This window comes from Acromyrmex echinatior, chromosome 2 (genome assembly GCF_024713525.1).
Source record: "Acromyrmex echinatior isolate Ae372 chromosome 2, ASM2471352v2, whole genome shotgun sequence".
Lineage (NCBI taxonomy): Eukaryota > Metazoa > Arthropoda > Insecta > Hymenoptera > Formicidae > Acromyrmex > Acromyrmex echinatior.
Genome location: NC_141853.1, coordinates 21,978,034 through 22,004,619, shown reverse-complemented (window position 1 = coordinate 22,004,619; position 26,586 = coordinate 21,978,034). Strand labels below are relative to the sequence as shown.

Genomic DNA, 26,586 nt, shown 5'->3' with positions numbered 1-26,586 from the left:
GCATGTACATATGCAAAATGGAGTAATTATTGTACTACGTATGTTAAAAAAATTGTAATATTTTAATTAAATAATTTTTAATTTTTATTGAATAATGATTGCTAAAATTATTTTTGAATGATACGAATATATATAAAGAGAGATATTATCTGGCTATATATATGTTGTCTACTTCATAAAAGTATTTCATAAGTTTTTTTGGAATGCTTAATGTTTTAGCTAAAATAAATTAATATATATAATTTAATTAATAGCACTATTTCATGAACAGCAGAGACGCGAATATAAGTAAATATTTAAAAACTATATTTATAAAAAAAATGTATTAAGATAAATGATAGCAAATGAATGATCGATCACGCAGAATCACGAAATAAATATATAGAATAAAAATACATTTATATAGGATGTAATAAGATACATATTGTTAAACAATATATACCTATAATTAATTTACATAATTAATATAAGAAATATCATATATAACATGTATTTATGCAATTACAATTCCAAAAATTGTATATCATAACAATATTCATACCATTGCCAATAATGAATCAGATTTTGATAATTTATGATATAAATAATTCACTACATTTTTTATAAATTGTATACATAGTAAGTTATTTACATCAAAAATTGCCAACTTAATCCATTATTGACTATAATGTAAAAAATATAATCCCAGTCACAGTATGACCAGATACGGTAAAATTTTAAAGAAAAAAATTATTTTCCTATTTCATTCAAATAAAGATAAATACAAATTTAATTATCTAAATCTATTGCACGCTTACTTCTATATAGTTACACGATGTTATAATTTAAGTGTGCAGAAAGATATAGATTGACGGAGTAGATAAAATACATTTTAATTAAATTCATATAAATTATCTTTGTATATATATATATATATATATATATATATATATATATATATATATATATCTGTATATATATATATATTTTTTTTTATTATGCTATTTCATCGAATTCATAATCTCAAATTGGCTATTTGCAGCAGTTTAATTAAATAAAACGGAATTTGGATCCTCATTGTCGAGCTGCTTTACATGCCTCAGAACATCTTTCTTTGTAATTACACCAAGTAGTCGCCTGAGAAAAAAACCTCGATATTAGTTTATAAAAAAACTCAAAGATTATTTGAATACAAGAGATTTATGTACCCATTGTGTGTCACTAGAGTTTGCCGTAATCCCAATTTTCGGAACATATCCACTACAGTTTCCATAGGAGTTTGATCTGTGATGGTGATAGGGGCCATATCTAATATTTTTTTTAATTTCAAAGGCGGAGGCGAATGACTTTGGATATTGTTTCCGTTAGTAAAAATAACTAACGATTGTCTGCTAATATCTTCGATCATTCTTTTAGCATTAGCGATGGCAAGGTTGAGGTCCCGTCGTAAAACAAAACCAACGAGATATTGAGATTCTTTAGAGACTATTACAGGAAAACCATTATGCTCCGTTTCTTTAAGCAAATTCTCTACATCTTCAACTGTCATCGAATCTTGAGTAAGAACATGAAGAGCTTCGTTTCGCCTAAAAATTAAGAATAGATACACATGTGTGCATGCATGCATGCAAAATCTTAAAATATATGCATACGTGTATATCTTTTGCTTACTTGGGTTGCATGACATCTGCTGCCAGAGTTGTATGCTGAAATTCATCCTTGCTATCCAGAAACGGATATCCGTTTAAACCAATGTGAGCATCATAGATACCTTGTTTCCCGAGAGCATCGCCGACCCATTTACTCGCCATAGCGGCAGCCATTAAAGGAACGATATATCGTACGCCGCCTGTTAATTCAAACATAATGACGACTAAAGAAACCGTCATTCTAGTTACACCCCCAAGGACAGCAGCAGCTCCGACCATCGCGTACAGTCCAGGTGTTATACAGTCAACGCCCATAGAACATTCCTCGCTGAACATCCATATATGAGGATAATTATAAGCAAGTTGCTCCATTCCTATTCCCACAATACGACCCATTATCGCTCCCAGACAGAGAGAAGGAATAAACAAACCGCAGGGAACTTTCATGCCAAATGTGAATATTGTCATAATGAGTTTTAATATCAGTGCCAGTACAAGTAGCCATATAGCTTTGTAGACTCCTGGACCAGCTGCAGCAATCTCGATTGCAGATTTCACAGCAGTGAAGTTTCTATTGTAATCGCTGTTGAACAGAAAATATTTTTTGAATAATTTAAATATATTCAATATATATGATAGTTTTATAGATTTTATACCTGCTGACAAAAATTAATTATAGGCAATTGTTAAATTTGCATATTTTAGTAATTTATAGTTATAAATGATATCTTCAGATAAAATAGTGAAATCTTAGCGTATTTACTAACCATAACATATCCGCGTTTGATACACCGCATTGGCTAAATAATAGGTAAATGAGTTGACTGGTGTTCATCCTTGTATATGGATTGGGGTAGCCAATTACTGCTGTTACTACTGTTACAATTAATACTTCAGTAACAGGATATTGTCCCAATTTGGAAGTTTTACGATATCGGCACCAAAATAAATTTGCTTTGATAAATAATGTTGCTATTACTCCCTATCGAAAATTTGTTTTTATAAATATATACTTTTAATAAATTTAATAATATGTAATATGAAATAAAAATTACGTACTCCAAATATACCAAGCATGACGAAAGGAATCAATTCGAAAAATATCCAAGGTTTATTATATTCTACGTAAAATAATACTGAATGCTCATTTCCAAATGGATTTATGGAACGTAGTACAAAAGCAGCTATCAAAGCACAGAAGAACGATCGCCATAAAGTTTTTAATGGAAAATAATAGCTGACCTAAAACAAATACATAATTTGTACAGCTTTTCAAAACATAGATTACATATTTAGGATATTTTTTTTCAACATTTTTGAACTTTAAATTGATTAGAAATATAGACATTAAAAAATATTCTATATATTTTGCTAGAATATTCTTAGCTTTAACAAAATATTGCTCTTTGAAATATATTTAATCTCCAAATAATACCTCTTCTAAGCTAAATAAAACACCGCCAATCGGAGCTCCAAAAGCGACGGAAACTCCTGCCGCGGCCGCAGCAGATAAAATTTCTCTCTTTTTCGCTTCATTCCTACCATATTTTGGAAATAGATAAGAAAATATATTCCCTATACAACATGCAATGTGTACCATGGGACCTTCCTTTCCCAAACTTAAACCCGCTGATACGGAAAGAATCAGACCTACTGACTTAATAATCAGTGTCCATTTACCGAGATATCCACGGATAATAAAGCCACTCAAAATTGTTTTTATCTGAAAAAATATACATATATGAATAAAATGTAAAAAATATATTTATTGGATTTATATGCTTATCATATCATATTATCGAATCATACAATATATTTATAATATTTCTAAAAAAGAGCAAAACTTGATAAATTTACTTCAGGTATTCCAGAGCCACAAGCATACGGAGCAAACATTCGCACTAGAGATGCAGAAAGTGCTGCAAACAGAAGCGCCCATGCTGCATAAAATAAATATGATATTGTATAAGGCCCTGCTCCTTCTTTTGCCTGATATAATACTTCGGGCCACGTCAACCACTGCGAAAAAGATATTATATTATTAATTGTATTGAGAAAAAACATAGTCTTCGGAAGTATAATAAATTTGTGAGTCATAAAATTAAAGTCATATATTTACCTGTGTGCAGTTTCCACCATCAAACGTAGTCTCATTATAGCTCCAACAACATTGCTCTTTATTTAACCAGAAAGCTTGTGGACAGATACCGAATTTAAGATCTGTCATCCAGGAAGCGCCAATATCTATAACACCAGCCGCCACTCCCGTAAAAAGTCCGACTAGTAAAACGCATAGCCATCCCGACCATGCGTCATGAGCTCCTTTTATCAAACCCCAGATAGAATCGTGCTTCTTTTTCACGATATAACGATGCCGCATTCGATCTCGTGCGATATCCCGTTGCCAATCGATAGTATGAAAATCATCATACTGTCCAATACCAGGTATGTCATCAGAGTCAACTGAAACTAATAAATTTTAAAATTTCATAATAATAGTAAATTATTATGTAATGCTTTTGATACAATTTTTGAGAATTGCATTTTTAATCATTACTGTATATGTATAAAAAATTTAATAATCACATAGACAAAAGAATATTGTGTATATGTAAGACAGAAACTAGCAAATATTTTTCTTACAATTAGTAATAATAAATATAATAATCAGAACACTCTGTATCGTTTTCTTTTATAACAACTTTCAATTTATTTACAAAATTCGATATATATATTACGTATAATATATCGAAGATTTTAAAACAAAACGAAAAAAAAAAACACATTTTAGCACATTATTTCAATATTTATCTTTTTCAGTGTATATACTTAAACTTTAGTGTTTTAACTTATACTTATTTATACATGTATACACATTAATTATTGTTACAAGTATGACAAAGCAAATTTCACACATATGTAGGAATACATATAAATATTTACAACATACATATATTTTTTTATTTTTATTAATAAGTTGTAAAATAATCTATAAAAAATATCTTTAAAGTATTGAATAAGTTTTTGAAAATATTTCTATATAATTAATAATATATTTTTTATTTTAATTATACGTTATTAGAATTTAGAAAGCACACATAAACATATATTAGTAGTCTATTGAAGGGATTTAAAATCATAATAGATTTAAGCATTTAAGAATATAAAACTCCATTATTATTAGGTGTTGGAATTAATTCGTAGCGTTTTTTAATGAAAGAATGTTATTTATTTCACATGAGCATTAAAAAATACATTAATGAAAGTACTTCCCATCACTTGTAAAACGCTACGAATTACTAATAATAACAGTATAAATACTTTATTAGCTTGAAAAAAATTTTATTTGGATATATAGGTTTAAGATCGATATATTAATTTGTCTTTTAAAGTTATATCTATCTACAGTTTTGTCTTTCTTTAAATTAATTAAGTTGACATTAGACTGGCAATTATTTATGTTAACTTACACATTTTGTCACAAGTGCAAATAAATTTGGTGCAATTATTAAACCAGTATCACTCAGGATAAACTTCGAATCAGATGAGCAGACAAACAGATAAGTTGAACAGATGTTTCAAGAATTTTCTTCAGCAGGAAGGGATAATTTATGATGATATTTCAAGCTAGGATTCAAATTAGATACCAATAGATATGAGATTACTAAATTTCAAAGTTATACAAATGGATTTACGTTTAACTTAATAAAATTTCTTCTATATTTCTTTATAATGCTCACTAAAAATAAATAAAAGCTGTACGTAACATTATTTATGGAACCAGATAATACATGCATGAAATCAGGCGAAATAACTTAAATGACTTACGATGGGAAGATGCATCATCAATGCGGACGCAATCTGATAACACGTTATTATCCGAATGAGATGTGTGATGATTGATATCCAACATGTCGTCGTCACTACTTAGATTTGTTTCGCGTCTTATAGTTCCAGTTCGTAGTCGTACATCCTCTGTAATATCACCATACTTTATATTCTGAAAATATAAGATTTACATGCTTAATATTATCTACTTTTATAATTTAGCTATAGCTTAGAGATCAGTCATTTTAGTGCAAAATAAAGATACATTAAACCACATTTATATTAATAAAGATAAAATACATAATTTTCTAATTCCTGACAAATTTTAGTATATGCAAGTACACATACGAAATATTAATACACATAAGAAACATAAGAAACATAGTATATGAGACCATTAAGGAAATAAAGATTATACATTTTACAAAAATATATTAATCTAAGTGCAAAAATGTATAATACGTAAGGCAAGAAGATGCAGATTGAAACTAACAGCATACCTTTGCATCAACTGAATGATATGTTGTAACGGCATTTGCATTTGAATGAGGAATTGCCGAATTCAAAGATGCTGTACCTTTCAGTGGAAACCTCTCCATGGCATCATGATAATCTAATTTTACACAAGTAAAATATTACTTTGCCGTCTCAAAATGGAATGTAAAGATTCGTTATCAAGATTCTACATGACAGAGAGAAAGCGAAAGCCACAATGTCATATACAGTACTAAATATTCTATACAAGCACGTCATTAATATGTGGCTTAATCGGCTTTTCCATAATCCTCTTTAATCCTTCGAATGGATGCTATGTAATATAATTTGAATAATATATTCATGGTACAAAGAATTACAGATATTTTATTCATTATAGATTCTACCAGTGTGCCATACGCTGTGATAAATTTTGTATAGCTCATCAATTTGACGTAAGAGGAATAACGTTTTTTCTCAAATTATGTCAAATATTGTCTTTGTGATTTGCATCTTCTTGTTTAAAAAGAAAAGATTTGTTAAAAAAAACATCAATTACACCATGCCAAAATGATATTAGAAACTGAGAAATTCCTAGAAACAGCTTTCGAAATGAATATAAAAAAACGCATAAAACACAGTACCATGCACTTGGAACACCATATGATAACTTTTTCTCCCCTTATAAAGCGTGCACGTAACGAATTTTTTCTTGTGAATGAATCAAGTACGGAAAAATATGCTAACGACATTAGTCATATTCAAAACTGCGTATTTCGAGTTTACTTCGAAGCTTCTTCTTTACATGATGTTTCATTCCTCAGGAGAGATGAGGTTACCTCCCCAAATTACTTCATGCACATCGGAATGTTCGAGAACTTACCATTTTTAAGGAAAAACGTCCTCGTGTTTTATCTACAAACACCAATCATTATGCCATGTTTTAGATTAGATTGTATAAGATTAATTTGACAGTTCAATGACAATAAGAACTTCGTCGAATCAGTACTCCACTATCACGTAGACCTCCTTGCAGTTCTTGCAGAGCGGAATCAAAAGGTAACAAGGCAGAATAGAAAGCGAGCTCATTTCAGTTCTACAGTCGTTCACTAGGAGGCTAATAGCGAATTCAATTGGACAATAGCAGAGAGAAACTGGACAGTCTCGAGAAGGGCCATCCTGACATTTTACGTAGGATCGTCCGTACATTAGCGCCAATACATATATTTTCGATTTAGGAACTACATAATTACGTATTAATGATAAAATCACGGTATCGCAAATAAATGTGGAGCGAGTCCGTACTAAACTGTAGTGTTAAATTATATGCGTTAGATTGCTTTAAAAAGTATAATATTGTATAAATTATAATTATTTTATTATTTTATAAGATCAATTTTTCTTTCATACAATCTCTTCGATAGTCATCCTTTAGTCTAATTGCTTTTTTATTTTCAGAAAGAATATAATTTCCGTATTCAGAATGCGCTTTCAAAGATAAATATGTGCTAATATCGTAAAAGCGCATTACGAATACGTACAAGATTCTCTGTCTTCCTCGCGAAACGCACGATCTCAAATTCCGAAAAAGACTGAAATTTTTTGCGCGTAGCGTTTATATATCTTATCTGGAAAGCTAGCGCGAACCAATGAGCGCTCGCATCTAGCGCTTGCAGCGAAACCCGCGCTCATTGGTTGGCTTGAGAGTGGTGGGGTTCGAGGTTCCAAGGCTCCTATAAATACCGTGTAATCGGCGCTCTTGCGCTTTTGCGACTCGACCAGCGGATAGGCTTGCGTCCTGTAGTATAACGTTGAAATAGTTCGCACCTCTGGCTTCAAGTCATCATGGACCTTTCCTTGAGAAGTATCCTGATCTCCAGAAATATCCTAGTTCCTGTTTCCAGAGAATAATAAAACGACGGAAAACGGCTCGAAAGGATCGCGCGTTCGAATTACACTAACAAGGTAACATAAGTATTGTTAAATTATTGATATTTTCACGCGACGCAAGAAATGTTTAAGAACCATTCGCGGGATCGCTTTTAGTTTTTGAACAGTTTTGAAATGTCTTACGTATTAAATAAGATATTTAATGTTGTTAATATATGTATGCAATTATTAATACCGTTGTTTTCACGAGCGTGAATTTTCTATAACATTTTAAATATCGTAATGTAGGACTAGCACACTGATTGTTCGGTTGAAAGTATTTTTCGCAATATATTCGTTCAGTCGAATCAAAAGTAGTACGCTTCGTTAATTTTGATGATGCATGAAGTTGACCGCGCGCGAAAAAACGACGCCGCTTCGCCATCTTAATGAGATCGCTACAGACATGGGATGGACAAGACGAGTGACAAGTGACAATCGCGTCTCGTCCGTCGATGTTGATCCATGTCCGCCGCGATTTCATTAAGATGGCGAAGTGGCGTCGTTTTTTTGCGTGCGGTCAACTTTATGCTTCATCAAAGTTAACGCGGCATACTGCTTTTGATTCTACGGAACGAGTATTGCAAAAAATACTTTTGGCATGGCGTTTAATTGGTAAAAAACTTATATTATCATTGTACTTTCCTCACTTGCAATATTTAACTGACGCGAAACATTAATTTGGCGCTTATATATTACTAATAATTATTAAATCGTGTATTTCGATATTTATCCGACTGAAGGTGTATTGCGTGAATGATTGACAAAATAACTTATTACAAATGTCGTGAATATCTAGTTATAGCCAGTATATCTATAGTCGTAACTACGTTTACGATAGGTCTTTGTTTAATCTACAGGATAAATAAGGACACCTATTGTATAAGTCGCGGCCTAAATGCATGGTGTAAACATAGCCAATATGCCTATTCTATTACAATGTAATGCGCGTATACTATTTATGCTCGAAATGCGGAAAATGTATAAACGCGAAGTTAAGAGTGGAACGCGTAGCGTTCGCTCCGCGTCACTTTTGGCACGTGAAGTTGTTCGCGATCTGCGCAGGAAACGAAGCTTTTTCATTATCCTAACGCGTTCACATTTCATTTACAGGACGCGACAACTCAGGACAGATTGACTCCGCTCAGGATGAGGTAGCGTCGTTAGTCATTTAATAGGTAGGTAAAGTTTGCATTTATTTATTAACTTCTTTATTTTTTCACTGAAATATTGCATAATAGATTTCGATAATAATACGCTGATAATTCGATCGAACACGCATTTCGCAGTACTTGTTCGATTGGAAATTAAAACATTTAGCATCATCGCGGAGACGCGTTATCATTGTGTCACATAGTTTTTAGCGTGAAATTGATCGCGCAGAGAACGAGCCCTTTTATTTTTTTTACAATTAAATGCAATTCATTGCGTTCTCATTTTATTTATAAAATATCGCGGGTATCAAACGTGCCATAATTTCGTATACTCTGATTTTTCCACTATCGTAACATGTTAAATATGCGTTAAGTGTGATTAACACCGAGCCTGTTAAATAAAGTATGATAAAGTCGCGCGATTATACTTCTAGTTATTAATTGTAATCGCAATTAATTGTAATTAATAATTTATTAGTTTTTGCAAACAGATGTAACATGAAGAAATAGCAATTAAAGAACAAATGAAATTAAAACTGGGACGATGACGGCGTGAAAGATCGCGAAATGAGCATTTCATAATTAATTTTATTATTTACTATTGGAGTAATGAATTGGTGAAAGTAATTATTTATATGCGTACTACAGCATTTTAGATTTATGTAATATAATTCCGTATTGCATGTAATATACTATCTCAAATAAATAAAATATTTTATACTATATTTTAAGATTTTTTAAATATTTAGTAAAATATTTATAGTTTTGAACAAATATATATAAATATTTAAGATATTTATAATTAATACTGTATAAAATATATCTCAAATAAATAAAATATTTTATACTATATTTTTTAAATGTTTAGTAAAATATTTAGTTATGAATAAATATATATAAATATTTAAGATATTTATAATTAATATAAGATTTATTTTTTAATTAAATTTTATATTAAAAAGATTGATTTCAAATCATAAATAAGATTACTTGTGTACGTAAACTTCAATAAAATTATTCTTCAACATATTTATTTTAGACATTTTCATTTGAATATATTTGTATGTGTTACAGATTATAATGTTGTACAGAGATAATACAATTCCATTATTGCGTATCGTATGAGTGCAACCTAATAAGGATCTGATAACTTGAGGAGGTAAAGAAAAAAATTTGAAAAGAGGAGGAAACAAAGGCATCAATTGCAGTGAAGCAACTTCGCGGTAAGCATTATAGTTTACTTACAATAAAATTAGCCTCCCCTTCCCGTTTATTCGGATTATTTTATTTTGATTTAAAAATAATAATTAGAGAAAACAATTATCTGAAACACTGAAAAAGTTAATTTTCATGAAGATATTTTTTGAACGGTAAGAACAACTATTTCAATAGATATTTAATTGAAAAGTGATTAAAGAATTTTGTGCGTGTAAAAAGTATTTCTTAAATCACACTTATTCACGAATTCAGCTCATTACATGATTTGACAATACAAATAAAAAGATACGCATTCCGAAAAATAAATAAATTCGGGAAAAGAGAAATGGTGATATAAAAATAAAAATAGGAGAAATATAAAAGAAAAATAAGGAACACATATTATCCTTGCCAATAATGTGTGCTTGTCATTATTCTTTCACATCAAAAAGAAGTATCCATTATGGATATACTAATCATCAACTTAAAAACTTTTTATATTCATCCTAAACTAGACATGCAATATGGAATATGAAAATAATAAATAGATTTTTCATTTAGATTATCAAATCAGATATATCCGATATAATGCCTATTCATTCAGGACAAATATAAACATTTTTTCACATTGCTGAATAAATTCAAATAAATATGTACAAAATATTTCTATTCGATATTGAAGGCTTAGCACATACTTAATGTATCTTTGAAAGGCTTCCCTTAATTTTCATTACAAACATTTCTTCTTTAATTTGCTCTTTTTGAAATATTCCCTTCATCGCAGCTCTCGCAATCTGTTTCATGCGATTTCAATGATTTTTTATAAATTATTTCATACTTTTAAAGTTTTTCATATTATAAATAAAAAAACAGTAATATAACAACAATAATATAACTTCACAGTTAACAATATAGGGTACAGCGGAGTAATTTGGACAAGTTAATGGAAATTTTGAAATTGTGTAAAAGATTGAAGTCGCAGAGTGTATTCAATCAAATACACAAAGTGTATTTATTATTGCACCAATAGTATATGATCTGTATATTTGCCTGAATATACCATGCAACTTCAATCTTTTTACAATTTTAAAATTTCTTATTCTATCCAAATTATCACGCTGTAAAGTAACTGTTACATATGTGTGTTACATCATAATTATAATAATAAGTATTGTAACATCGATGTTATTGTACTGTTAATTTATATATAATATTATGGCACGCGAGCAAATTAATTACTAATCATAAGTATAACTTTTTGACGCGTTACGGTAAAAAGAAGCAGGGAAATACATTGGAATAGATCATAAATTTTAAAACGAGCGTTCAAGTATTTTGAAAGGTCCTTTCTTAATTAAACCCTTCTAATTGTTAGTTACAACTTCATATATTCCTTTTTGAATTGTCCTTCTGTAATATTTTCATTGTCTCAGCTCTTTTAATTTCTTTTCTTTCCATAATCTTCTTTGACGTTTTGTATTTAATACTTCTGTTGCATATTTTTCATGGTACGCGCAAGGGACACTGCCTTTTTTCAGAATTTCATCCTGGGTTTAAATCGGAATTTAAATACAAACGGGATACAGCCCGATATGTGAGATCATTGGAATACGTGCTCAATTCTCGTTACGTTTACCGGTCGAGCTTGTCTCATACGACTAGCGTCTAACAAGCCGATAAGCCGAATTAACCACAATTAATGCACGAGGGATGTGGGCAATACCGCCCCAGAAAGTGGATTGCCTCACGTCGCGTCTATCAGCCAAGCGTTTGCGCACTTGTTGTGACACAGACTACTGTGGATCGCAAAGTATTGTGGTTATGAAGGCCTCGTCGACGTTAGACGCGCGTTAAACGTAACACGAGAAGCCAGCCGTTTTCGCAATGATCTCACTGTCGGTCCCGTGTCCACCGCGTGGGTCGTAGTAAATTACTTCTTCGCGCAATTCGCACTGTCTCTTGCATGTACCATGAAGAAGCTACAGCCGAGATAGAAAGTGATTTCCGGGACGTTAAAGAGTTTTTTGAGAAAAGAAATCAAGATACGCGGAACGAGAAACGTACTACATTAACGAAATTAGAGAGGAAAGTTGCAATAGAGAAATCAAAGCACATTATTGACGATTTGTAGAATAGGGGGAAAAATGACATGGGAGCAAATATTTAATACTAATGAACAAACATTTGTAACATTTTCGAAGAACTCTTCTTAATTTCTCCTTTGGACGTTATGTTTACAGTTTCCCTCCTTTAGCATTTCCTTCGTTTCAATTATTTTAATTTGTTTCTTTTCAATAATTCTATATAAATTTTCACTAATCATTTAATTTTTCTGTTGCAGCTTCTTTTCGGTTCGTGCAAGGGGCATTGCGTTTTTTCGGGTATTCTTTTCGGTTTTAAATCGAAATTTGCTTACATACGAGATACGGTCCGATATGTGAGATCGTTGCAATACGTGCTCAATTCTCGTCACGTTTACCGGTCCGTCGAGCTTGTCTCGTACGACTAGCGTCTAACAAGCCGATAAGCCGAATTAACCACAATTAATGCACGAGGGATGTGGGCAATACCGCCCCAGAAAGTGGATTGCCTCACGTCGCGTCTATCAGCCAAGCGTTTGCGCACTTGTTGTGACACAGACTACTGTGGATCGCAAAGTATTGTGGTTATGAAGGCCTCGTCGACGTTAGACGCGCGTTAAACGTAACACGAGAAGCCAGCCGTTTTCGCAATGATCTCACTGTCGGTCCCGTGTCCACCGCGTGGGTCGTAGTAAATTACTTCTTCGCGCAATTCGCACTGTCTCTTGCATGTACCATGAAGAAGCTACAGCCGAGATAGAAAGTGATTTCCGGGACGTTAAAGAGTTTTTTGAGAAAAGAAATCAAGATACGCGGAACGAGAAACGTACTACATTAACGAAATTAGAGAGGAAAGTTGCAATAGAGAAATCAAAGCACATTATTGACGATTTGTAGAATAGGGGGAAAAATGACATGGGAGCAAATATTTAATACTAATGAACAAACATTTGTAACATTTTCGAAGAACTCTTCTTAATTTCTCCTTTGGACGTTATGTTTACAGTTTCCCTCCTTTAGCATTTCCTTCGTTTCAATTATTTTAATTTGTTTCTTTTCAATAATTCTCTATAAATTTTCACTAATTTAATTTTTCTGTTGCAGCTTCTTTTCGGTTCGTGCAAGGGGCATTGCGTTTTTGCGGGTATTCTTTTCGGTTTTAAATCGAAATTTGCTTACATACGAGATACGGTCCGATATGTGAGATCGTTGCAATACGTGCTCAATTCTCGTCACGTTTACCGGTCCGTCGAGCTTGTCTCGTACGACTAGCGTCTAACAAGCCGATAAGCCGAATTAACCACAATTAATGCACGAGGGATGTGGGCAATACCGCCCCAGAAAGTGGATTGCCTCACGTCGCGTCTATCAGCCAAGCGTTTGCGCACTTGTTGTGACACAGACTACTGTGGATCGCAAAGTATTGTGGTTATGAAGGCCTCGTCGACGTTAGACGCGCGTTAAACGTGACACGAGAAGCCAGCCGTTTTCGCAATGATCTCACTGTCGGTCCCGTGTCCACCGCGTGGGTCGTAGTAAATTACTTCTTCGCGCAATTCGCACTGTCTCTTGCATGTACCATGAAGAAGCTACAGCCGAGATAGAAAGTAATTTCCAGGACGTTAAAGAGTTTTTTGAGAAAAGAAATCAAGATACGCGGAACGAGAAACGTACTACATTAACGAAATTAGAGAGGAAAGTTGCAATAGAGAAATCAAAGCACATTATTGACGATTTGTAGAATAGGGGGAAAAATGACATGAGAGCAAATATTTAATACTAATGAACAAACATTTGTAACATTTTCGAAGAACTCTTCTTAATTTCTTCCTTTGGACGTTATGTTTACAGTTTCCCTCCTTTAGCATTTCCTTCGTTTCAATTATTTTAATTTGTTTCTTTTCAATAATTCTCTATAAATTTTCACTAATGATTTAATTTTTCTGTTGCAGCTTCTTTTCGGTTCGTGCAAGGGGCATTGCGTTTTTGCGGGTATTCTTTTCGGTTTTAAATCGAAATTTGCTTACATACGAGATACGGTCCGATATGTGAGATCGTTGCAATACGTGCTCAATTCTCGTCACGTTTACCGGTCCGTCGAGCTTGTCTCGTACGACTAGCGTCTAACAAGCCGATAAGCCGAATTAACCACAATTAATGCACGAGGGATGTGGGCAATACCGCCCCAGAAAGTGGATTGCCTCACGTCGCGTCTATCAGCCAAGCGTTTGCGCACTTGTTGTGACACAGACTACTGTGGATCGCAAAGTATTGTGGTTATGAAGGCCTCGTCGACGTTAGACGCGCGTTAAACGTGACACGAGAAGCCAGCCGTTTTCGCAATGATCTCACTGTCGGTCCCGTGTCCACCGCGTGGGTCGTAGTAAATTACTTCTTCGCGCAATTCGCACTGTCTCTTGCATGTACCATGAAGAAGCTACAGCCGAGATAGAAAGTGATTTCCGGGACGTTAAAGAGGTTTTTTGAGAAAAGAAATCAAGATACGCGGAACGAGAAACGTACTACATTAACGAAATTAGAGAGGAAAGTTGCAATAGAGAAATCAAAGCACATTATTGACGATTTGTAGAATAGGGGGAAAAATGACATGAGAGCAAATATTTAATACTAATGAACAAACATTTGTAACATTTTCGAAGAACTCTTCTTAATTTCTTCCTTTGGACGTTATGTTTACAGTTTCCCTCCTTTAGCATTTCCTTCGTTTCAATTATTTTAATTTGTTTCTTTTCAATAATTCTCTATAAATTTTCACTAATGATTTAATTTTTCTGTTGCAGCTTCTTTTCGGTTCGTGCAAGGGGCATTGCGTTTTTGCGGGTATTCTTTTCGGTTTTAAATCGAAATTTGCTTACATACGAGATACGGTCCGATATGTGAGATCGTTGCAATACGTGCTCAATTCTCGTCACGTTTACCGGTCCGTCGAGCTTGTCTCGTACGACTAGCGTCTAACAAGCCGATAAGCCGAATTAACCACAATTAATGCACGAGGGATGTGGGCAATACCGCCCCAGAAAGTGGATTGCCTCACGTCGCGTCTATCAGCCAAGCGTTTGCGCACTTGTTGTGACACAGACTACTGTGGATCGCAAAGTATTGTGGTTATGAAGGCCTCGTCGACGTTAGACGCGCGTTAAACGTGACACGAGAAGCCAGCCGTTTTCGCAATGATCTCACTGTCGGTCCCGTGTCCACCGCGTGGGTCGTAGTAAATTACTTCTTCGCGCAATTCGCACTGTCTCTTGCATGTACCATGAAGAAGCTACAGCCGAGATAGAAAGTAATTTCCAGGACGTTAAAGAGTTTTTTGAGAAAAGAAATCAAGATACGCGGAACGAGAAACGTACTACATTAACGAAATTAGAGAGGAAAGTTGCAATAGAGAAATCAAAGCACATTATTGACGATTTGTAGAATAGGGGGAAAAATGACATGAGAGCAAATATTTAATACTAATGAACAAACATTTGTAACATTTTCGAAGAACTCTTCTTAATTTCTCCTTTGGACGTTATGTTTACAGTTTCCCTCCTTTAGCATTTCCTTCGTTTCAATTATTTTAATTTGTTTCTTTTCAATAATTCTCTATAAATTTTCACTAATCATTTAATTTTTCTGTTGCAGCTTCTTTTCGGTTCGTGCAAGGGGCATTGCGTTTTTTCGGGTATTCTTTTCGGTTTTAAATCGAAATTTGCTTACATACGAGATACGGTCCGATATGTGAGATCGTTGCAATACGTGCTCAATTCTCGTCACGTTTACCGGTCCGTCGAGCTTGTCTCGTACGACTAGCGTCTAACAAGCCGATAAGCCGAATTAACCACAATTAATGCACGAGGGATGTGGGCAATACCGCCCCAGAAAGTGGATTGCCTCACGTCGCGTCTATCAGCCAAGCGTTTGCGCACTTGTTGTGACACAGACTACTGTGGATCGCAAAGTATTGTGGTTATGAAGGCCTCGTCGACGTTAGACGCGCGTTAAACGTGACACGAGAAGCCAGCCGTTTTCGCAATGATCTCACTGTCGGTCCCGTGTCCACCGCGTGGGTCGTAGTAAATTACTTCTTCGCGCAATTCGCACTGTCTCTTGCATGTACCATGAAGAAGCTACAGCCGAGATAGAAAGTAATTTCCAGGACGTTAAAGAGGTTTTTTGAGAAAAGAAATCAAGATACGCGGAACGAGAAACGTACTACATTAACGAAATTAGAGAGGAAAGTTGCAATAGAGAAATCAAAGCACATTATTGACGATTTGTAGAATAGGGGGAAAAATGACATGAGAGCAAATATTTAATACTAATGAACAAACATTTGTAACATTTTCGAAGAACTCTTCTTAATTTCTTCCTTTGGACGTTATGTTTACAGTTTCCCTCCTTTAGCATTTCCTTCGTTTCAATTATTTTAATTTGTTTCTTTTCAATAATTCTCTATAAATTTTCACTAATCATTTAATTTTTCTGTTGCAGCTTCTTTTCGGTTCGTGCAAGGGGCATTGCGTTTTTGCGGGTATTCTTTTCGGTTTTAAATCGAAATTTGCTTACATACGAGATACGGTCCGATATGTGAGATCGTTGCAATACGTGCTCAATTCTCGTCACGTTTACCGGTCCGTCGAGCTTGTCTCGTACGACTAGCGTCTAACAAGCCGATAAGCCGAATTAACCACAATTAATGCACGAGGGATGTGGGCAATACCGCCCCAGAAAGTGGATTGCCTCACGTCGCGTCTATCAGCCAAGCGTTTGCGCACTTGTTGTGACACAGACTACTGTGGATCGCAAAGTATTGTGGTTATGAAGGCCTCGTCGACGTTAGACGCGCGTTAAACGTAACACGAGAAGCCAGCCGTTTTCGCAATGATCTCACTGTCGGTCCCGTGTCCACCGCGTGGGTCGTAGTAAATTACTTCTTCGCGCAATTCGCACTGTCTCTTGCATGTACCATGAAGAAGCTACAGCCGAGATAGAAAGTGATTTCCGGGACGTTAAAGAGGTTTTTTGAGAAAAGAAATCAAGATACGCGGAACGAGAAACGTACTACATTAACGAAATTAGAGAGGAAAGTTGCAATAGAGAAATCAAAGCACATTATTGACGATTTGTAGAATAGGGGGAAAAATGACATGAGAGCAAATATTTAATACTAATGAACAAACATTTGTAACATTTTCGAAGAACTCTTCTTAATTTCTTCCTTTGGACGTTATGTTTACAGTTTCCCTCCTTTAGCATTTCCTTCGTTTCAATTATTTTAATTTGTTTCTTTTCAATAATTCTCTATAAATTTTCACTAATCATTTAATTTTTCTGTTGCAGCTTCTTTTCGGTTCGTGCAAGGGGCATTGCGTTTTTTCGGGTATTCTTTTCGGTTTTAAATCGAAATTTGCTTACATACGAGATACGGTCCGATATGTGAGATCGTTGCAATACGTGCTCAATTCTCGTCACGTTTACCGGTCCGTCGAGCTTGTCTCGTACGACTAGCGTCTAACAAGCCGATAAGCCGAATTAACCACAATTAATGCACGAGGGATGTGGGCAATACCGCCCCAGAAAGTGGATTGCCTCACGTCGCGTCTATCAGCCAAGCGTTTGCGCACTTGTTGTGACACAGACTACTGTGGATCGCAAAGTATTGTGGTTATGAAGGCCTCGTCGACGTTAGACGCGCGTTAAACGTAACACGAGAAGCCGGCCGTATTCGCAACGATCTCACTGTCGGTTCCGCATCTGCCGCGTCGATAGTAAATCTCTACAACTCTTGTCGCTTAATCCGCACTTTTGTTTTACACGTGCCACAAAGAAACTGCAGTAAAGACAAGTAATTCTCAACAAATTGATAATTTTTTTCCTGTATGAAATGCGATATTAGAGATTTATTACAGAATTAGGATCATAGAATCTTTTAGATTGGTTTTCTGGTAACCTATTTTTTATAATAATGTTTTATCTTTAATAGTATTTTTATGATCGCCGTCATTAATTTATGTTGAAGTCATTGTTACTAGCAGACTGATTTTGAACAAGATTTGGTTTAAATTCTGTGTTGCCATAGAAACTTTCGATTTTCAGCGATGCAGTAAAAATACGTTTCACTATGAAATTGTTATTACTACATTTTCTTCATTTATATTTTTTTAACATTTAAGAAATTATTATTTTTTTGTTGCTATTAAATTTTTTTTGTTTCATACTATTTAAATTTTTTTACCTGCATTTTCTTTTTGTATTGCCATTTCTTTGTTTTGTTTATAATTTTTGCTATGTTTCCTTCTTTATAATCGATTAATTATTTTATTAATTATTTTCGCTGAATATATTTTGTTGAATTATTTACAGCTTTATAAGCTTTGTTGCTATACACGTACACGCACACACATAATAATTAATAGTAAATGAATTTGGATACGTCAATGACATTTTAAGTGTGTTTGTGAACATTCTCTTTATTTATGTACCTCCATATTGTTGTATGCTAATTGATGGAAAATTTGAATGGTTTTTTTTTGTTATTCATAAATACAATTTAAAAATGTTTCAGTATTTTTTTTGGTATAACTTGTTTTACAAAAAATATACATATTTTAATAGTAATATACTATATTATGTGAAAGTAATATCAAATAAGGAATGGCATCACATATTCAAACTTGTAAATATTTATATTTATCTATGCAGTGATAATTATTATATTACATATAATAATTAATTTATAATTAGTCATTATACATTGAAGCACAAGACATTTATTTCTTTGGGATCTCATGCCATTTATTTTATGTATTTTATTTGATGTACTTTGAAAGTTTGATATGGATGTGCATGTTTTATTATGCGTCGAAAAATGTTCTCTATACTATTTTGCTATATATTGATTTTTTATCTTAAGATTTTATTAATTTTATTAATTTCATTAATTTTTTAATTTTATATATTTCATTTTGATCAATAGACTTTCTTCTATATATATTTATATATATATATATTTATATACATAAATATACATATATATATAAAGATATTGTTAATTTTATATATATATATATATATATATATATATATATATATATAGAAGAAAGTCTATTGATCAAAATGAAATATATATAAGAATAATGCGATAAGTAAATTTTTTCTAGACTTAAATATAATTCCAAATTAATATAATGTCACGGAGAAATTTTGTGCAACTTTTGTGCAACTTTTAATTTTTTAAAATTAATTTCTCTTTGTCTTACATTTTTCAATATCGACTTGCGTGTTTAATTTCAATCAAATGTAATATTGTTAACAATGATCAAATCGGCTAGAGGAGGATTTTTTCTTTTTCATATTGATTTCTGATCAAAATGCAATCAAACTACAGCCAGATTTAATCATTTACTCAAGATAATTTCAATCTGATCTGAAGAAAGAAGAAGGAATACGATACAAAGAATAAGGTAAGTGGACAATATTGATCACGTGATGTATAAGGTAATGTACATTACATGAAGAGTAGTTCATTTGCTTAATTTTTTTCTATTTTTTTCATGTACATTTTCTCCTATTTTGTCATATATGTACGAGATTGAAAATATCTTACTTAAATTCTAACGAGCTCGTATTGAAACTGCAATTCTTCTCAGATGTCTCACTCGGATAAGTATCCTTTCAAGTATCCTGCTGAATTAACCAACAGAGAATTAATAAGTCGCATGTCGGTTTTAATTAAAGATTTATTTCATTAAGTTAAAATATATGTATAGGAAAATAGATAGAGAAAAATTAGACAAATAGGAATGTAGATTGGACTATGGGTAGGTAAAGATACTGATAGATAGGTAGAAATACATATAGGTAGGAATATGTTTAGGTAGAGACTAGGGACAGGTGGACATAATAATTTTATAATGTTGAAAAGATTGTAGGTATATGTATAGACAAAATAATAATTTAAATATAATAGTAATAAATATGATAATATATTTATTATTATTATTTTTATCTTAAATATTAAATAATTTTATATTATTTTAAATATAATAATAATAGAAATAATTATTATTATTATTTATTATTGTTATATTTATAATAATACCAATTAAAAACTATGTTTTAATTTTAAAGGAATTTTTAGAGACCCCGGGAAAAAATATTTTATATATTATTAAAATTATGTATAATTTTATATATTTGTATATAAATAGACATATTTTATGTATTTTATTAGGTGTTGGAATTAATTCGTAGCGTTTTACAAGTGATGGGAAGTACTTTCATTAATGTATTTTTTAATGCTCATGTGAAATAAATAACATTCTTTCATTAAAAACGCTACGAATTAATTCCAACACCTAATATAATTCTATATAATTATATATAATTTTATAAACATAAATATATATTTGAATATATATAAATTTACATGTAAAATTATATATGATTATATATATTTTTATATAATTATATATATAATATTTTTTCCTGGGACATTATTGTAAATACTATGTTATATATGTATATTTCTAATTTATGTAATAATAATTATATATTATTGTATATTATGTGTAAATATTACGTATTGTAATTACTATGTATTGTTATTGTAATTTATGACACTGATGAATAATAATTATAAATAATGTTAATTATTGTAATCGAATGCGTTCGATAAGACGGAATATATTTGATAAACATTCGTTTTGAGAAGTCTTTAAAAAAATTTTTCTATACCAAAAAATTGTTAATAAATTCGGTACTTTATTCAAAATTCCGTATTAATAGTTATAGTTTTTGTAGTATGTTTATTATAAGACATAATTACATTTGTTTAAACCATGATTATGATATGTATTTACAATATTTGTCCGCTTTATTTCATATTTTATCTCGCTCTTACGATGAAAAAGCGACGTATTCAAAAAGTAATTAAATGTTTATTAAACAAATTCTTAAATTTTGTTCTATATGAAATATGTTAAATCGGTTAAAAATTATGAAAACATCATTATTTCACGTTTATAGATGCAATTGCTGTCTCGATAGTGCAGCTTTATTGCTGTCTCTTGCGTCAAATGGACATTAGTAAATTTCGTGGTTTGTACTGACAAAAAGTCGTAGTGATTTTTAACGTGGCAAGACACTTTTCGTTATTTTCCGTGGGACTTATCTGAAACTTCTAGTTCAGTGCCCCGATGATTCTGAAGATTTCCGTTACAGGGTTAAAATTAATCTTGGTTTTTTTTTTACAATCCTCGGAATTGTGATTTTAGCAAGTTGAGAACAGTAATAACGTAGTTAATTAATGTTTTTTATCGCGTTTAAATCGTTTTTGAATCGCGAAATCAATTAAATAATTTGTCCTTTTAAGAGAAGAGTTTATTGTTTTTTTTAAATATTCTTCCATTAATTAATATTAATGCTGCTTTGACAATAAAAAGACTTAGCGAATTGAACATGGATAGCATTTGTTATAGAAAAGAATGGATTACATTAAATAAATTAAAATCACCAGTTTGGTCGCTTCTCGCAATTTTTTTTGAGAAAAAAATATGGTTATAAATGAATATATTTTTTTATTTTAATTTTTAGCTTTTTTAAGAAATTTTTTCAGGCGCTGGACATCCTTCTGTTCCAGAATATTAATTAATTTTTACATATTTCAGAACATTAATTAATTTTTAAATATTTTAGGTTGCTTTATATAATAAAATACATACATAGTGTACATATCGTGTATATATTATGTAAGGAATTTTTAGTTCTTATTCACTTGATAAATTTTTTCAAAAAGATTTATATTTATTTGAATAGATTATTATAACGATACAATGAACATAATTAAAAATGTGTGGATACTTAATAAATTCGAGACGAATCGATTGGGTACCCCAATATCAGTAAAACTTTGATAATTTTTAATTATTTAAATGTTACATTTAATATTTAGATAAGCCTATTTAATTATTTGTTGAAATGTTATAGAAAGGTATAAAATAACGTAAATCTTATTTTACTAAATATTTGATTATGAAATTAATTGAAGTCTTATTGTTATCGGTTCGATTCGTCTCGAGCAGTCGGTACCTGAGAAATTTTGTGCTCACACATTTAATAAATTATATTAAAGTATGTATTTTATTATTTCGAAATATAATTATTTGTAACCTTTTCGATGAAAACATTCTATTCATGTTTTTGGTATTGTAATAAAAAAAATGTATTTGATAATGGAAGAATATACCTATTTTCTCGCGCGAATCTTGATCTCATATAAAAAAACTGATGAATATCGATTAAATTATCATCAAAATAAAATAAATTGGAAGTTCCATTATACTTGCATTATGCAAAGATTTGGAAAAAGGTTACGGTTGTTAACTCACTATCGAAATAGCTGCTATCAGGAGTATTCCGGAAATTTGAGGTTTTGTTTTCTCCTACGGTGGAGTCCTTGGTATTCAACGGATCACTTAACTTCCTTTTGCGGCTTAATCTCGTGAAACTCGATAGAAGTAGAGCACAGCTCGTTCTCGAGCATATATATAGATCATTCTTCTCTCTGTCGGATAACTTAACGAGCCACTCGTCTGAGGGACTTGATTTGATTGAATTGTTGTCGGTTATCTTCTATTAAATGCAGTAATAACGCGATTTTTGATAAAGTAAAACTTTGATAAAGTAAAGTAAACGTAGAATTTATACACGCGATTAAATATATTGCTTGATTTGGTAAAATATATTGCTTTGCTTTGATTATATTATTAAAATAGATGCAAATATTTTTTGATATGTGTTATCATGTAGAAAAATAATAATTATACGAGTAATAATAATTAACTTACGTTGCAATGGAATAAAAATTGTGTATACTAGAAATGATGAAATTATTTTATTTGTTGTATATTTTTTTATTTGATCATCGTTATGCATTAAAGCTTTGCTTATTTTTTGCGTGCTATTTTGTTTGAATCTTATGAAAATGTAGTTATTATATTATAAATTTATTAATAACCTTTTGGTTGCTTGTATAAATTAAACAAAGCAAAATAAACTTTGTAATTGCTATTCAATTAATATAAGAAACGTTACGTAATAAGGCACATTTGTCGATCATATCCACATATTTCACATTATATCGACATGTATACAACAAAATTGTGTTATTAGACGCATACCGAACGTTTCGTATGTAATTTTACATGTAAAGAAATTTTACATGTATTCTTATTGCACATTATACTATATTTTCAATTTTATAATGTAATTCTTTTGTATTGTGTATTTATATAATGTAAAAGAAATTGTATATAGAATATATAATGTAAATAACAAAAATGTATCGCGAAATGGGATAATTTTAATCTAGTCGAGATATCATTTACTCAAATTTTGAAAAATGCCTAAGAAAGCAAGTATATTCAAAATTAGGATGTTTTTAAGATTTTTTATGTTTAGATTTGGATATATGCGCATTGTTTGGGCATTGTTAAAATTTGTGTTAGTTATTCCGAGTTTTTAAACTTTATTTTATAGTATAACGTATAAATCCTAAAACATAAATTCTGAATAGATGCAATAAGCCTTGAGAAATTGATCAATCATAGTCGATTGTGAAAAGAATATTCGACTATGATTGGACAATTTTTATAAGAGGCCTACTGTACCTATTGTTTTAGAACTAAAGAAAAGAGGACTGCCGGTCGCAATTGGCGGGGATGATGGAGGGCTTCTACAGAGTTAGTCCGGTTTTATCGGATGAAATTTTAATTTAGATATTACTTTATAAAAGATTTATAAAAGAAATTATAAAATATAGTTTAGATAAAATGCATAACAACCGCAATGATATTCGATAAAAGCAGAATAGTCTTATAAAATGTGATTGAACTATTATGTATTGTATATGTAATTTTATATTAGGTGTTGGAATTAATTCGTAGCGTTTTTAATGAAAGAATGTTATTTATTTCACATGAGCATTAAAAAATACATTAATGAAAGTACTTCCCATCACTTGTAAAACGCTACGAATTAATTCCAACACCTAATATTTTATAGTTTTCCTAGTCTGAAGTATATTTTATTAATTGTTATTATTATACATTGTATTTTGATATCAAATAAATTATATGTAATTATATATAAAATAATGTAATTAATAAAAATGTGAAACAATAGTTGCATTCAGCAGAGAAAGCAGTTTTGCAACTGTAAAATTCTTCAATACAATTGGTTCTTGCTTTTGATTCTTTATGAATCCATAAATGAGTAAATCAATCATATTGAAGAATTTTACAACAGTTGCAATGCTGCTTTCTTTGCTGAACGCCGCCAATGTATCATAAAAGGAGGACCGTCGAAATCGGCGGGGGTGGTGGAGGGCTTCCACAAGATTGATCTGTTTTTATCGAATAAAATTTGAATTTAAATTAATTTAAATTAATTAAAAATATTATTTCATTTGTAAAGGAAATTGTGAAATCTTATAGGATACATAATAATGCACTACAATGATATTCGGTAAATGCGGAGTAGTTTTATAAAGGCTTAACTATTATATATTTGTAATTTTATATTTTACTGAACTATATATTTATAATTTTATTTTTTTAATTATATTAGGTGTTGGAATTAATTCGTAGCGTTTTTTAATGAAAGAATGTTATTTATTTCACATGAGCATTAAAAAATACATTAATGAAAGTACTTCCCATCACTTGTAAAACGCTACGAATTAATTCCAACACCTAATTATAATATTTTTAAATTATAACTTATATTATGTGGAATGCATTGTATTTTGATATAAAAGAAAGTATATTATGATATAAAAGAAATTGTATGAATGAAAAATGTTAAATTAAAAAATGAAAAAGATACGTATCCAAAGTAGGAATGGAAATGCGTTACTTGCGTTACTGTTATTTTTTATAATAATAACATTTAGTAATAACATTGCAATTTTTTAAAAAGATAACTAGCGTCAGGATTGAGAAAGCCATTTTTGAAAAGTAATTCGTTATTTATTGAAAAAATAATTCATTACATTTTAGTCATTTTAGTCATAGCGAGTAACGTATTAGTAACGCGTTACTTCTTACCTTTTTACTAATAAAATAACGAATTATGTACCTTTTGCAATAAATAACTCATAATGATAACAAATTACTTTTCAAAAGTGATTTTCCCAACTTCAGTCTTAGTTACCGTTATAAAAAATTTTAACGTTATTACCAAATCATTATTACAAACAAGTAATTGTAACGATGTTTACAAGCAATGTTATTAATTATTTCTGTCCTTATAGTACAAAGAGGACCGCCGATTAGAATCGGCGGGGGTGGTGGAGGGCCTCTACAAGCAATCTTATTTTTGTCAGATTATCTGAAAAATAAGTAATTTAATGTAAATTGTAATATATCTTGCATAGTATATTGTATTAAAAGTAAAAAAAATAAAAAGAAAGAATTTTAACAAATTAAGTTTAAGTGAGTTCAAGTCGGCAAAGCAGTTAGGTTTGCTTGCCAAACAATTAAATGATTGGTTGATCTACAGGTAAGAACTAATCATGCTCATTCGCTCAGCAAGAATGCCCACTTTGCCGTTTTGAACTTGCCCATTTATTTCATATGAGAGAAAAACCTGAGAGAGGATTCGACGGCCCAAAAACCTATAATAAACCTGTAAAAAAAATCTGTAATCGCTAAATGTTACCGCGCACAATTCTCTTTTAAAGAAGTGGATGTCAAACAACAAAATTTTTTTCTGATGCAAAATAAATCGCTGAAATTGATATTTCTATTAATTTGACATATTTATTTCAGCAATTTCAATAATTAAACTATAAATTATAACGATCTTTTTTGCGAGTATTTATATATTTGTTTTTTTATGTTTATATTATTCTACATTTTTATTTCTAATATTTTACCTTATTTCACTAATCATTTTGTATTAAAATACAAATTTTAATACAAATCTTTGATAGTATTCAAAAGGTTGCTTTGTTTTTACTAAATATATTTGCAAGCCGTTGAATAAAGTTGGAATTCTTGTAATTGTATAAGGCAAATTATATTTAATTTAAAATTGCAAAGAAAATTTAAATAAATAAAAACAAATCAACCTGAAGAGGCCCTCCACCACCCCCGCCGATTTTATCGGCGGTCCTCTTTTCTTTTCTTAGTAAATATATTCACCCGTAAAAAAAAAAACGAGTCATTAATAAATTTAGTAGCCGGTTTTTGCAGGTGAATATATTTTTAATGTATTTTTTTATTTTTA

The 26,586-nt window shown here is 31.2% G+C and overlaps 1 protein-coding gene and 1 long non-coding RNA gene across 8 annotated transcripts; one reads left to right on the top strand and one right to left on the bottom strand.

Annotated features, from left to right (window-relative positions):
• Positions 1–467: 467 nt before the first annotated feature.
• On the bottom strand, positions 468–7,090 carry ClC-c (chloride channel protein 3). Of its 5 annotated transcripts, none has more exons than XM_011064410.2 (11): positions 6,814–7,090; positions 5,957–6,069; positions 5,457–5,628; positions 3,748–4,091; positions 3,486–3,647; positions 3,064–3,351; positions 2,688–2,870; positions 2,396–2,610; positions 1,651–2,211; positions 1,188–1,565; positions 468–1,116 (listed from the first exon to the last, which is right to left on the bottom strand). In XM_011064410.2, the coding sequence occupies exons 2-11, from the start codon at positions 6,053–6,055 to the stop codon at positions 1,026–1,028; spliced, it is 2,493 nt and encodes an 830-aa protein (XP_011062712.1). In that variant the 5' UTR covers positions 6,056–6,069; positions 6,814–7,090; the 3' UTR covers positions 468–1,025. The 5 variants fall into 5 exon arrangements, with proteins under 5 accessions (XP_011062712.1, XP_011062711.1, XP_011062714.1 ...); XM_011064409.2 differs by having other exon boundaries at positions 3,748–4,097; positions 6,814–7,088; XM_011064412.2 differs by lacking the exon at positions 5,957–6,069 and having other exon boundaries at positions 3,748–4,097; positions 6,814–7,086.
• A 570-nt stretch (positions 7,091–7,660) lies between these two features.
• LOC105150990 (uncharacterized) lies at positions 7,661–26,516 on the top strand. Of its 3 annotated transcripts, none has more exons than XR_015544262.1 (5): positions 7,661–7,895; positions 8,973–9,037; positions 10,088–10,236; positions 19,708–19,760; positions 19,947–26,516. It is a non-coding gene; the product is annotated as an uncharacterized LOC105150990 (long non-coding RNA). The 3 variants fall into 3 exon arrangements; XR_846782.2 differs by having other exon boundaries at positions 19,685–19,760; XR_015544261.1 differs by lacking the exons at positions 19,708–19,760; positions 19,947–26,516 and adding an exon at positions 12,552–13,202 and having other exon boundaries at positions 7,662–7,895.
• The last annotated feature ends 70 nt before the right edge of the window (positions 26,517–26,586 follow it).